Source organism: Coregonus lavaretus (assembly GCF_964263955.1).
Source record: "Coregonus lavaretus genome assembly, chromosome: 8".
Classification (NCBI taxonomy): domain Eukaryota; kingdom Metazoa; phylum Chordata; class Actinopteri; order Salmoniformes; family Salmonidae; genus Coregonus; species Coregonus lavaretus.
The window spans coordinates 33,177,900-33,191,970 of NC_139995.1; the positions used below are offsets into that span (position 1 = coordinate 33,177,900).

The window sequence follows — 14,071 nt, forward strand, 5'->3', positions numbered from 1 at the left end:
AGTGTTCCTCCTCAAACAGACCGCAGGGATCTTTGGCCAAACCCCAGAAGACGTCCAGGAAGCACTAGAAGAAAAAGCAGCAAAGGAAAAGGAGGATAAGTTTACATTTACATTTACATTTAAGTCATTTAGCAAACGCTCTTATCCAGAGCGACTTACAGTTAGATGCCAAGTTAAGCCCCACCTATACAGAAATAGACTTTAGAAATGGCAGAAAAAATTACCTTTTGCCGTTATTTATTTGATGAACCTATTTTGCCAGTTTTTTTTTGTTCAAGGTCCAAAAGTGAGTATGTCTCATAGGGAAGCATTTCCTACGTTTTTTCTGTATTGTTATTGACAGATGACGTTTGGGTTAAGTGAAAAAAAGTTGGCGGCCTATTTATTACAACCAGTTTCCTTTTCATGTTAAACCCCAGCGTTATAAGAAGTTGTTGTGGTACATCTGAGTGCCAGTTATATAAATGCAATTCATTAATCATCCACGGTTCTTTTAGCTACAGTAGGTAAGCAAGGCTATTGATTTACACCCCCATTGTGTTGTTGAGGGAATCAGTTGAATTACCACACCTCTCCATTCCATTGACGACTTGTTGGTAGGTTCTGTAAGATGACTCTTATGGTCAATAAAACCTGTTTCCAAACATGCCTAGATCAGTTAATGTTGATGTAATGGATTTTTTTTAATGACACTTACAGACTATACACACTCACTCATGCATCACCCAGCTGCATAATCAGTGACAACAGTGTCTCATCCTTACATCAGTTACGTCTGCTGCTGTTGCGAAACAGATACACCTTTGATGTGACATCAGTCTACCTCTTTTTACATTTGTGAGTTTGACACATTACCACATCATCAACTGAAATAAAAGTGACTGCATGCTTTGTCTACATATGACAGACTAGGTACATTTCAGCTTATTTTATTGAAATATCCGTTTTAAAATGTTGACCTGAATAGCATGTAAGTAAACAGTGTCATTAATTGAGGTAAGCAACCCATGATGTAGCCAAGTACCTCAACTCCTCCACGGAGTTGAGTGCTGCCTGGAGTTTTTGTAATTAACCTCCAACTCCTTCCAGTCCCTGTGCAGTTGATACTTTAAAAAATGTAAATTCTTAAACCCTTACCATGTACCTATGTTTGTCCTCTGTTGCGTGCCTTTGTTTGCTGAAACCATACTTTTTAATAAAACGTCAATCAAGGACAACCACTGACTGTTTCCTTATTGCTGTTGCTCTAAAACGGCAACTCCGCACGAATGGGATCGTGCCAATTGATTATCAATGAGGAAACAGTCGGTGGTTGTATTTGATTCACGTTTTATTAAAAAAGTATACATTTTAGTAAACAAAGAAAGGCAACAACAACAGGACACACTTAGGTACATGGTAAGGGTTTAAGAATACAACAAATTGAAGTATGGACTGCATAGTGAGTCAGAGGTAAAAAATACATAATTTTAATTCTCTGCGCTATTGTTGACCACCGGTGGAGTATCATTATTTGGGATATTATCAAGGCTAATCTGATTACAATCATACACATGGGTGGGTTTGTTTTGTTTAGGCTTGGATGTATCTGGAAATAGATCTAAGGCTCTATTCAATTCCTAACCCTGAGTATCAGCTTTATAGCACCGTTGACAATTAAAGGCAATGTTCCCGCGGTCGCAGAGACTGCATTCACGGTAAACGCTGCATATGTCGGCGCAATCGTGAAATTACCTTGACATTTTAACACCGATCTTCCGCTATATCTAGTCGTAGGCCTACGTGAACTCGTGCAGATAGGTAGATGGATGAGGCAACATGCAGCGTGACGTCGGCGAACACCCTCGAACGCCTTCATTGGATGACGACAAAATAAATAGCACTATGTCTGGTGAAGCCTGTAGTCTTAAATTATTCAGACGTATTCACTGCTGCGCACCAACGTGCAGGTACATCTTTCTAGAAATTGCGCTATGATTTGGACGATACTTTTGCTTGTCCAGGGCATACTTCTCTTATTCATACTTGTTTCGAAACGCTCCAGGTGAGTACACTTTTCTAAAATCAATGTTCTACTGGGCTAATTTCTATGCATGCACTACATACATTAAATACGACATGCATGCTTTCTGTATTATATTGTGGACTTTTCGAACTTGTTTCCACCTGTGCACATAATGTTATTTTCTTAGCCCACTAGTTTACTTATCTAATAGGTGTATTGCCTACCCAGCATAAACTAACCCAGCATGAAGTTGTATTTACCATAAACCTAAAGTAGTCCAGATACAGCTTGATAATAGCATAGCTGTATTGAACAATAGATTAGTTAAATGAGCTGTCTGCTGTCAATTCTTTTTGAGAGGGAAGGTTGAGATAATTCTGAGATTAACCAAAAACCAAGAGATTTACTATAATAAATTAACACGTTTGATCATGTCTTTGTAATATTGTATCATATTTCACTTGGCTTAACTCATCCACAAACCACTAAACCATTTGGGACACATCAAAGCATGCACTTACGCTCTTAGTTTAGTGGCCTGTTCTATTAACCATTTACTCTCCCAAGCTGTGTTTGGAATGTGGTTAAACAGCTAGCCATGGTATAGAGCAGTGTTTCCCAACTCCAGTCCTCGAGTGCCCCAACATCACACATTTGTGTTGGAGCCCTGACAAACTCACCTGATTCAACTCATTGATGGTTTGATGATTAGTTGACAAGTTGAATCAGGTGTGCTTGTCTGGGGCTACAAAAAAATGTGTACTGTTGGGAGTACTGGAAGACTGGAGTTGTTATACACTGGTATAGATGGACCACTTACATGAGAAATCTAAAGGACTATTTTCACTGGCTAGTCTTAAATGTAAACTTATGTGTGTCAAGGGTTCATGAAGGCACTGCTGTTTTCATCCTTGCTTACTGCTTTGGATAAACTGATGGGCTCATTCTATTATAAATGTTATTGGGAGAGTTCCGGCTTTAAAACTTCTTGGCTAAGCTGTATCTATTTTACTCACAGCTGTGTCACAGAATGTACTGATAAGAGCCAGGCATGTGTATATTGAATAGTCAATTGATTTCGGATACAGTTACTATATCAACAGACAAAATCTGTTGGTATGAACAAATATGGGTTTGAATATTAGCAGTTCAAAATTACATGTTTTTTCTTTCTATACAGGTCAGAGAAAGAGCCACCTTTAGACAAAGGAGTTATTCCATGGTTAGGCCATGCCGTTGAGTTTGGAAGAGATGCTGCCAAGTTTCTAACCCGTATGAAGGTGAAGCATGGTGATATCTTCACGGTAAGAGTGGTGATATGAAACTCATTCCTCAATATCATCTACGTAAAATGTATGTGCCTGAACCTGATCGTCTATTCCTGCCTGTTCTTTCCTAAATTCCTGACTACATCGACAGTAAATTTAAATTCTTCACCATTCAGGATGAGTGTTGGTGTGTCCCACTTATTGATTCTGTGTGTGTGTGTAGGTGCGTGTGGCTGGGCGCTATGTGACAGTGCTGCTGGACCCCAACTCTTATGATGCTGTGATAGAGGACTCTGTGTCCCTGGACTTCACACGCTACGCACAGGTTCTCATGGACAGAATCTTCAGCCTGCGGCTCCCCAATCACAACCCTGCTGTAGAGAAGGCCATGATAAAACAGTACGTCCCTATCCTTAGCACTGTGTCACATACTCCATTCTGTGGGCCAGCCCAAAAACAGCTGTACATGCCCATTGATACGGTCAGAGAATGACACATTTAAGTTTTGACATATAGACGATTAAGGACAGCATTGTCCAGCCAATAACTGGATCCTTACACAGGTATAATATTCAACTCTGTGTGTGATGTTGCTCCCTGGCTCCACCGTAGTCTAACTCAGGCACCTCCCTGAGACAGAGAGGTGCCTGGGACCAGGGATTACCACATCGACATTCACAGATATCACTACCATCACTATGGCCTGATTAGCCTCATGTTATTGTTTATAAATGCATACTGTGTCAGAGTGCGAAGCAAATGTACTCACCTCCCTCTATGCTGTTGATTGGCACTGTTGTGGAACTATCTCAGAATATCTAGGCCATTGTGTAGGTTACAGTGCTATAGTGCTTTTCTTCTGGCTTTGTAGAGCATAGACGACAAGCTCTCTGGGCGGCAGGTAGCTTAGTGGGTAAGAGCGTTGTGCCAGTAACCGAAAGGTCGCTGGTTCTAATCCCCGAGCCGACTAGGTGAAAAATCTGTCGATGTGCCCTTAAGCAAGGCACTTAACCCTAATTGCTCCTGTAAGTCGTTCTGGATAAGAGCGTCTGCTAAATGACTAAAATGTAAATGTAATGGATTTTGAATCTACAGAGCAGCATTGTACCCTGCCACACAGGTGTACTGCACTGACATAGCCTCCATTTTATAGTTCAGACTGATCAGGTACAGTATTTCCACAGGCAACACCTGTGTTTTATGGTGTTTTTCCATAGAGGCGTGATACTACACCTGTCTTCACAGTGCCATTACTTAGGTAAATAAGCCTTGTCCGAGCCAGAACAACCCATAGTACACCCCTGGACAGAACACTAGTCTAGGACACCATTAGGTAAAAGTGAATTACAGGTTTGGCCTTGATGACATCATATATGACGAACAGTCCTTTCTCTTGACCTTAAACCTTTGTGTCCTCAGGCACTTTGAGGGCGAGAGCCTGTCCTGCCTCAGCAGCACCATGCACCACCACCTCCAGTCCCTGCTGCTGCAAGCCCAGAGTCCCTGTCACAACCAGACCGACTGGAACACGGACGGGCTGTTCAGCTTCTGTTACAGTTTTCTCTTCAGGTACGAACGGAAGAGTTCCTATACCTCCCTCCCTTCTTCACTCATTCACCCACGCATCCCCAAGGGCCTACGTCAAACGCCTTGGATAAACAGTTTACGTACCAGCCCATTCCACAAGCCACTTGTTTGTAAATACACCAGGAAGAATGTTTAGTCACACATGAGGCATCTAATGAAATGAAAGCGCAGTGCCACTCATGAAGCTCCTGTTCCAGGCTGCCCTTCCTGTAGAACTCCGCTGCCTACACACTTTAAAAGGGGTTTTATTTATAGCGTTGCCAGAGATGTTTGAGTTGGTCATTTAAACATTCAGCGTCCAAATGGGGACCAGATGATTTGGTCCTGACTTCTCTTAGCATTAGGCAACATCATTACTTAATAGGTCAGACACTGTGAAGCAAGGGTTCTCAAAGTTGGGTCTGCGGGCGTACTGCATGGGGTCCACAGGCAGATCTCAAAATATAACATTAATAATGTTATTTTTTATTAATATTACTAACAACAACAGATTACAATTATTTTGGCCAGATTACAATTATTTTGGCCAAGGGATATAGTAATCTACAATTTACAGTATGATCTAAACCCTGGGCAACATGGGCCTGGGTCACAGGGATATTGGTATCCACAGTACTCCACCAATTATACATTTTTCAAGTCGATATTTCTTGTATTTCCCAAAAATGTTTTGTTAACATAAATGCACTGTAATTTAAGCTTTAAAACGGCATAATGTGCAGAACTGCAGAATATTAGCTTGAAAACTGCTAAATTGTCTCCAATGCCAAGAAGAGGGCCTTTAAAAATGTCCTTCCCAGGGACAGAGACTTGGTAGAAGTCCTTGTATGCTATTTTTATGTCACTCGAGCTGTGTTCTAATTATGTGGGGGTGCCTGATGAATTTACTATCCGAAAGTGGTCCCCGGCCCCAAAACGTTAAAAAAACCCTGCTGTGAAGTCATCAGGGATGAAGAAGAGGAAGATTTATGCTAAATGGGAAGTTTATACTAGTAATACCCCACACTGAACAGTTCAGGTGGCTGGGCGGTGGCCGGTGTGAAACAGGAAATGTTCCTGTTGACCTTCAGTGGGAGGATGCCACTGTGGGTAAGGTATTCGTCCATCGATAGAATGCTGATCTTAACGATCACTTAAAGCTGAAATCCTTAATGATTCTTCCATGCCTGTTTGCAATATTACAACAACAAAGAAGTTACTGCAAACAATGAACACAATTTTTTCCCCTCTGACATAATTGTGCGTGCGATAGAAGAGCACACTTATGTACTGCATTTTTTTTGTTTTTTTCAACATGCCACATACTCACCTTCCCACTCTCTCTCCCTCAGGGCAGGGTACCTCACACTTTTCGGAGGGGAGCAGAACAACAACAGAACAGACCCCTCTGACGTCTATAAGGAGTACCGCAAGTTTGACAACCTCCTGACCAAAATGGCCAGGACCACACTGAAACCAGGTGACTTCATGAAACATTATGAGCCACAAGGTTTTACATCTGTGGAAAGGTACAGTGGCAGCTTGGCGTGGGAGTTGATCAAAAAATAGGTGTGTCCGATCTTAGAGCTTAATTCAGTTTGGATGTGGTATTATAGTTTGAATGTTTTACCCTGTTGTATTATAAAGACTGAATAGGGGAAGAATTAAATCTGTATTATCCAGATCACTTTACATGACTCAACTTTTTATACATATCATTGAGTCAGCTGGCTGTTTGTGATTTGTCATTGTATGGACTCACTGTGGTGACATCATCAGTAAAAGGGCTTTAGTTTGTTTTTTGGTTGCCATGGTGCGGTCACTGCAGTGAATTACTTTATCTGAGTGGGTCAAATGTTTGAATCCCATTTCCGACTCACATTGGCTTAATTACTCATGGTCCCTATGTCGTTTCTTCTCAGTTATACACCTGCTTCATCTACAGGCTCTATCTGATGTCCCTTGGCACACCTGTCTGTGTTCTCACCCTCTCACTGTCACCTGTCCTTTTCACCCTCTTCTATCTGATCTTACTGTTCTCTAACTATACATACTATATTTGTTTGTACCTCCCGGCTTACTCCCACATATCTCCTGTTTCTGCCCTACCCGTGTCACTATTTTCACCTCTTTCTATTCATATGGCATATTTGTGGATCTGTCTTACCTTGCATGTCACACCTATAACTCACTCTTCATGTTTCTCATGTTCATGTTACCCACCTCTCCCACCCGTATCTGTGTTTTAATGATTATGTCACGTGTATCTATCTATCGACACTTGACTCACTAATCAAGGTAGCTCAGTCTGATCTCATCTGTTTTACCAATGTGTGTGTCTGTGTTTATTCTTGACTCACCTGCCTGTGTGTTCCTGTGCGTGTGTGTCAGAGGAGAAGCGGACCGCCCAGAAGGTGAGGGGGCGTCTGTGGGAGCTGTTGGCCCCGGTGGGGCTGGGAGAGGGCTCCGGGTCCAGCCCCTGGCTGAGAGGCTACAGGCACCTTCTGCAAGAAGAGGGCACTGACGAGGAGACTCAGAGGAGAGCCCTGCTGCTGCAGCTCTGGGCCACACAGGTGAGTCACAGTGACTCCCCCATCTCACCTCCCCTCCCTAAGAGGAGTAGTGGCCTTTTTATTGTCACAAATCAAGCGCTGCCCAGCTATTTAAAGCTGTTCTGAATAGGTCTTGTGAATGATTGGTGAAAATCCTTGTTCCATTGCACCCATAGAAAAATTCCTTTCTATTCAATAGCTTTTTGGAGGTGGGCCAACAATGATACCTAGTAATACAGCAGCATGTCCTCCTGGCTAGCAGCCATCTTAAACATTAAAATGTTCCAATACAAAGACACTCGCATGCCAATGTTAGATGCTAGACTCGATTGGTTAGGGTTGTTACCCTTTGTGGAATTCAGCTACCCACAAGGTGTGCCTCTCAAATTCTGATTCTACTGTACCAGTTTGTCAGCAACACCTTACACTTTGTCCAACCATTGTAGAATACATTTGTGATAAGTGATTTATTTTTAAAAGACTATAAATAAATACTAGCACATGCTGTTCTTTAAGATGAATACTAATGCTGTATTCTCAACCATTGGAGTGTATGGAAAAACCCTAGAACAGTTAGACCTTATTTTAGTGTTGTTATCTTAGAGGGGACAGACATCCTATCCCTATGTTAGACTACTCCCAGTGGGCTCCAACTAAACATGGCCTCAGTGGGATTTTCTCAAGCTCTCTTTGCTGCTAGAATTGTTGTCACAGAGCTACTATGGTCTGCTCATCCTGCTCTAGCAAGGACTTCCCTACTTAAAGATGCAAATGGATGTAATACTAATCTTTACCACAAGAGTGCACTAGTAGCCTCTTTATGGACTGTAGATAAAAGTGCCTGATGCCAGCTAAACAGACACAAAGGTGTCTTCGGGTATATCTGAACACATTATGATACCAAGTACATTCTGAGTACTCAGCTCCTGCTTAGCATGGTTGGGGTCAATTCCATTTAAATTCTAGTCCGTGCAGGAGGTACACTGAAATTCCAATTGTCTTCAATGCTTTTCAATGAAGAATATTCTGAATTGGAATTTGGTTTACTTTCTGAATTGAAATGGAATTACCCCAACCCTGCTGCTTAGACATTTTACTTCACCCATTGAGCACTGATAACTGCATCTACAATTTCCCACAGACACATGATCTACCATCATCATGCAACCCTTGATTGTCATTTTTCAGTTCCCCTAAGAATGTAGTGAAGAACATAATGTGTTACCACAAAAATAACTTGTGTATTGTATGTAACTCCTAGATAGTGTATAGTGTAGCATATTACATGGCTAGTGCTGAGCGATTAACCGAAATGTCGTTGTTTTTTTTTTTACAACTAATTGACCGACGTCGGTTCAATTATTTGAATTCCATTTCCTTCTGGTTTTTTCTGTGAGCTCGATGTACAGTTTCTATAGAGATAAATCAGATCGAACTTGAACAGTGCGATGGCGTTGTAGTGGTAATTAACTACAATGACCATAATCCATTATGCACCTGCTTAAACTTGTCCGGTCTGTGCGAAACAAGAGAACACACTATCGAGAGGGATAGAAAGTGGAGTGCTTCGTGAGCCAGAAAATACATTATCTAAGTGATTGGTAGTTGGCATTCAGCAGTCATAAAAGTATGCCTTATTTCCTTTTTGAAGAACTATTAAAATAGTGATTTTGTCAGATCGCATAGAGCAGCTCTATATGAGATGATGACTTGGAATAAAAGAATAAAGTCATCAAATAAAACAAATATTTGTATTAAAGTAATGTGAATAAATTATGGTAAATGAGTGATAATCAGTAATGGGCAGTCACTACCATCATGGGACTTTTGTTAATTGTTTTATTCTGTGTTACAGCTTTCAACTCACACAATGCATAGTGCATTTAATGTCTAATCTTTTTTTATTGAAATCAAGAAACTTGATAGTTTTTTTAAATAATCGAACCCAAACCAAACCGACCCCAAAAAGCACAAATCGCTCAGCACTATACATGGCAAACATTGTTTAGTCTGGAGGTGATGTAAATTCAGTGGTCTTTCCACTCATGTACAAACACAGACAGATGGCCAGGATAGCCCAGTGTGCCCTCGAACACTCCATATTGAGTCTCTTTGGTGTCTAATGGCTTTCCTTTTAAAGTAAACCATTACAGCACTTACCCCCTGACAGTAGCCAGAACATGGTTCTCTATCATAGACACAGGAAAGGAACCGGTCTAATTCATTAGGCCTTGTGATTTAACTATATTAACAAGTGATGGTTGCCCCTATGAGAGAAAATAGTAAGAGCTGGCATGTGGTGTGTAATGTTCTCTTATCCTGTTACTTAATTGCTACCTGCAGAGTCTAACTGAGAACCATCGGAAAGGGAACTCACTGTGCCATTGTCTTCATGTCAACCTTCATTTGTTGCCAGGGTAACGTTGGACCTGCTGCATTTTGGCTGTTGGGTTTCCTGTTGACAAACCCTGAGGCCATGAGGGCGGTGAGGAGAGAGTTCAGCAGCATCTCTGAGCAGGACTCTGCACAGTGTCCCCTACTGGACCGGCTGCAGCACACGCCTGTGTTTGGTGAGTGTTTCTTGTTTACTGGATCATCTGCACAAAGACAAGGAGCTTCATCCCTATGGGCAAATGTACCCTAATGAACAGAGTATTTCTGTTTTGAAATCATGAGGGAAAAGAGGGTGGGTGGGTGGGAGGAGAGATTGGTTGTGTGTGTGTGTGTGTGTATATATATATATATATATATATATATATATATATATATATATATATATATATTAGTACCAATCTAAAGTTTTTCTTTATTTTTATTTTCTACATTGTAGACTCAAAACTATGAAATAACACATGGAATCATGTAGTAACAAAAAAAGTGTTAAACAAATCAAAATAAATATATTTTATATTTGAAGTTCTTCAAATAGCCACCCTTTGCCTTGATGACATCTTTGCACACTCTTGGCATTCTCTCAACCAGCTTCATGAGGTATGCGTTTGAGCCAATCAGTTGTGTATACAGAAGACAGCCCTATTTGGTAAAAGACCAAGTCCATATTATGCAAGAACAGATCAAATAAGCAAAGAGAAACGACAGTCCATCATTACTTTAAGACATGAAGGTCAGTCAATCCGGAAACGTTTCTTCAAGTGCTGTCGCAAAAACCATCAAGCGCTATGATGAAACTGGCTCTCATGAGGACCGCAACAGGAATGGAAGACCCAGAGTTACATCTGCTGCAGAGGATAAGTTCATTAGAGTTACCAGCCTCAGAAATTGCAGCCCAAATAAATGCTTCAGAGTTCAAGTCACAGACACATATCAACTGTTCGGAGGAGACTGTGTGAATCAGGCCTTCATGGTCGAATTGCTGCAAAGAAAGCACTACTAAAGGACACCAATATGAAGAAGAGACCTGTTTGGGCCAAGAAACACGAGCAATGGACATTAGACCGGTGGAAATCTGTCCTTTGGTCTGGAGTCCAAATTGGAGAATTTTGGTTCCAACCGCCGTGTCTTTGTGATACGCTGTGTGGGTGAACGGATGATCTCCGAATGTGTATTTCCCACCATAAAGCATGGAGGAGGAGGTGTTATGGTGTGGGGGTGCTTTGCTGGTGACACTGTCTGTGATTTATTTAGAATCACCCAACCTCAACCCAAGTGAGATGGTTTGGGATGAGTTGGACCGCAGAGTGAAGGAAAAGCAGCCAACAAGTGCTCAGCATATGTGGGAACTCCTTCAAGACTGTTGGAAAAGCATTCCAGGTGAAGCTGGTTGAGAGAATACCAAGAGTGTGCCAAGCTGTCAAGGCAAAGGGTGGCTATTTGAAGAATCTCCAATATAACAACATTTTGGTTTGGTTACTACATTATTCCATATGTGTTATTTCATTGTTTTGATGTCTTCACTATTATTCTACAATGTAGAAAATAGTAAAAATAAAGAAAAACCCTTGAATGAGTAGGAGTGTCCAAACTTTTGACTGGTACTGTGTGTGTGTGTGTGTGTGTATGTGTGTATATATATATATATATATATATATATATATATATATACATCACACTGTTCCCAGGTGAGTGGCCACACATACAGTAGTCTTTGCCTGTGACCCTAATAAGCTCAATGACTAAAGGACCAGGGCAGATCCACCTGCTCAGGCCCTGAAAGTTGCTCTCAATTATCTAATGGCTCCCATGTCACCATCAACAGGTGCTCTAACCTCCAGTGCAAATAATGACCACATAAGGAAAGTGCCACTAACCTGAAGATGGAAACCTGCCTTGAGCCCTTTTTTAAAGTGTAACTCCTCTTCAGGGACTCCTCAAATGAGAATGACCTTGGCGAATCTATTACGCGGACATAACCCCTGTATGCTTAATGAGTCTGTGTACATTAGTGTTCATCCTCTTCTTTTCTTTGTCCTCCCCCCTCCCAGACAGTGCCTTAGAGGAGACGCTGAGGCTCAGTGCTGCCCCCTTCATCACCAGAGAGGTAGTGCAGGGAAAGACCCTGCACATGGCCAATGGGCAGGAGTACCAGCTCAGGAGGGGGGACAGAGTGTGTCTGTTCCCCTTCATTAGCCCTCAGATGGATCCTGAGATCCACCAGGAACCACAGGTATGGATGTCAGTTGCCTCTCACACATGAACAAAGAATAGCTCCCTAATAAGTTACACAGCTGCGTCATTGCGTTGTCCTTCTCCACCCTACAGTACCAGCCAGTTCGTGGAATACACAGGGAAATTGTAGTAAATAATTGGGTAATAACAGGCTAATATTGCCATATGATATGGTTGTGTGCAGCAGGAAGCGTGGGGGAACAGTCATGTGTGATCATCATTTGTCAGCATGAGCTGGGTTCACTGCTTTACCTCCCTGCGTTTCCTGTCATAGAGATTCAAGTACGAACGCTTCCTCAACCAAGACGGATCTGTGAAGAAGGACTTCTTTAAAGGAGGGAGACTGCTCAAGTACTACACCATGCCATGGGGCGCAGGCACCAACGGCTGTGTGGGCAAACGCTTTGCCATCAGCTCCATCAGACAGTGAGTGTTTGAGTGTTCCTTGTCTTAGGGGGAGGTCAGAGATCCCCACTTCACCCAAATCAAGGACATTACTTAAATCTGGTATTGATTATCTCACCTTACAGCAAATGCCATTAAAGGAAGATGGAAGGCTTAGCAGCTGTCTTTTACTAAGCAGGTGTCTATGCAAGATTGGGTTACAGTGACATGAATTTCACTGCTATGCAAATTGAACATGCCAAAAGATAATATAAATGGATTCTGCAAAAACTGGTGTGTGCAATGGTCAATGTTACAGTTTAGGCACGTTTGTAGTGTATTATGCCAACAACTCACCTATTGTGTGTCTATCTGTGTGTTCAGGTTTGTGTACCTGGTGCTGTCTCATCTGGATCTGGAGCTGTGTGACTCAGAGGCTCAGATGCCAGAGGTGAACACCAGTCGCTTTGGGTTTGGAATGTTGCAGCCTGAAGGAGACCTGGCCATCAGATATAAACCTAGACATTCACATTGAAGACAGGGTGTTGATCTCTCAAACCAGAATAATTTCAAAATGTTAATGACATATGTCCATATAATGTCTTGTATCTATTTTTGTATCAGCACAAATGTACAGTGTAATGTTATTTATCTTTAATTGGAATGTATATATTTCACTTTAAAATAATCATTTCATAACAATAACATATTGTTTTTGTTCTAGACTATTTTGTTTGTAAAATAAGTTGTATCAATGATTAACCTGGCTCCATAAAACCAGCTTCAAGTGTTTAAAGTGCATTACATATACACTATTGCACCACCTCATTAGTAAAACATTTTCACAACATAACATACATTTGGAGCTTATCCCAGTGATTAAATAGTGTTCCAAATCATCTCCAGTCCCATGATGGTTGTGGCCATTGCATCAGGGAACTATTTGGTGGATGCTTTGAGAGTAATTGGGCAGCTGGTGCTCTTTAAACAGATCAAACCACACATTTGTCACACTAACCATGTTTCCATCCACAGTATTTATGAGAGTGAAATCATACCTATTTTATCATAATAATCAGCTGTGATGGAAACAGGAAATGTCGGTACATTTAAAAAATAAAATGCCGACATAATTTGTTCGTTCGACATGGTGGGATCTTTATGTCAAATTCATTATGGCAGAAATGGCGGTGGAAACGCCTTTATACGAAACGCCTTTATACTGCAAATATTGATATAACTATCATATCGAAGTGAATTTGGAGTCGCACGATGATATGGTGTGTGGTCCTCCCACTACGACTCAGGAAACCATGCAGTTTTTTAGGCTACATGTGGAATAACTTGAATTTCACAGGGTGATGAAAGAAAATGCATTGTGATATTGATGTTCCTTTTCAATAAATATCTAGGGTCTTATTCTAGTGACATGATGATAGATGCTTGACTACCGTTTGACAATACAAATATTCTTGCTCTTAGACTATCCACAATAATCTCATGTAGACTAGCCTACCCGCACTGTAATTGCGAGCTGTTGTCTAGAGCGCACGTGCCAAGACCATAGTAGGCACATTTACTATTTAATGCAACAGTTTTTGTGACAAAACTATCGGTAGAGTTGAAAATGCGATGGAAACACATTGAACTTTAGGTTTTTATTCGGTACA

The 14,071-nt window shown here is 41.3% G+C and overlaps 1 protein-coding gene across 1 annotated transcript; it reads left to right on the top strand.

Moving 5' to 3' along the window:
• Positions 1-1,934: 1,934 nt before the first annotated feature.
• On the top strand, positions 1,935-13,830 carry LOC311133569 (prostacyclin synthase-like). Its single transcript, XM_084167076.1, has 10 exons — positions 1,935-2,044; positions 3,186-3,309; positions 3,497-3,672; positions 4,693-4,842; positions 6,192-6,319; positions 7,231-7,412; positions 9,808-9,961; positions 11,834-12,015; positions 12,292-12,443; positions 12,786-13,830. Exons 1-10 carry the CDS (start codon positions 1,974-1,976, stop codon positions 12,934-12,936), a joined length of 1,470 nt encoding a protein of 489 aa, XP_084023202.1. The 5' UTR covers positions 1,935-1,973; the 3' UTR covers positions 12,937-13,830.
• The last annotated feature ends 241 nt before the right edge of the window (positions 13,831-14,071 follow it).

What these genes read in the sequence shown, in the direction of transcription:
- LOC311133569 (XM_084167076.1), top strand. Translation starts at nt 1,974, where the DNA reads ATGATTTGGACGATACTTTTGCTTGTCCAGGGCATACTTCTCTTATTC. An exon ending in AGCATGGTGATATCTTCACG is followed by an intron (nt 3,310 to 3,496) that starts GTAAGAGTGGTG and finishes GTGTGTGTGTAG; the next exon opens with GTGCGTGTGGCTGGGCGCTA. An exon ending in CAGGACCACACTGAAACCAG is followed by an intron (nt 6,320 to 7,230) that starts GTGACTTCATGA and finishes CGTGTGTGTCAG; the next exon opens with AGGAGAAGCGGACCGCCCAG.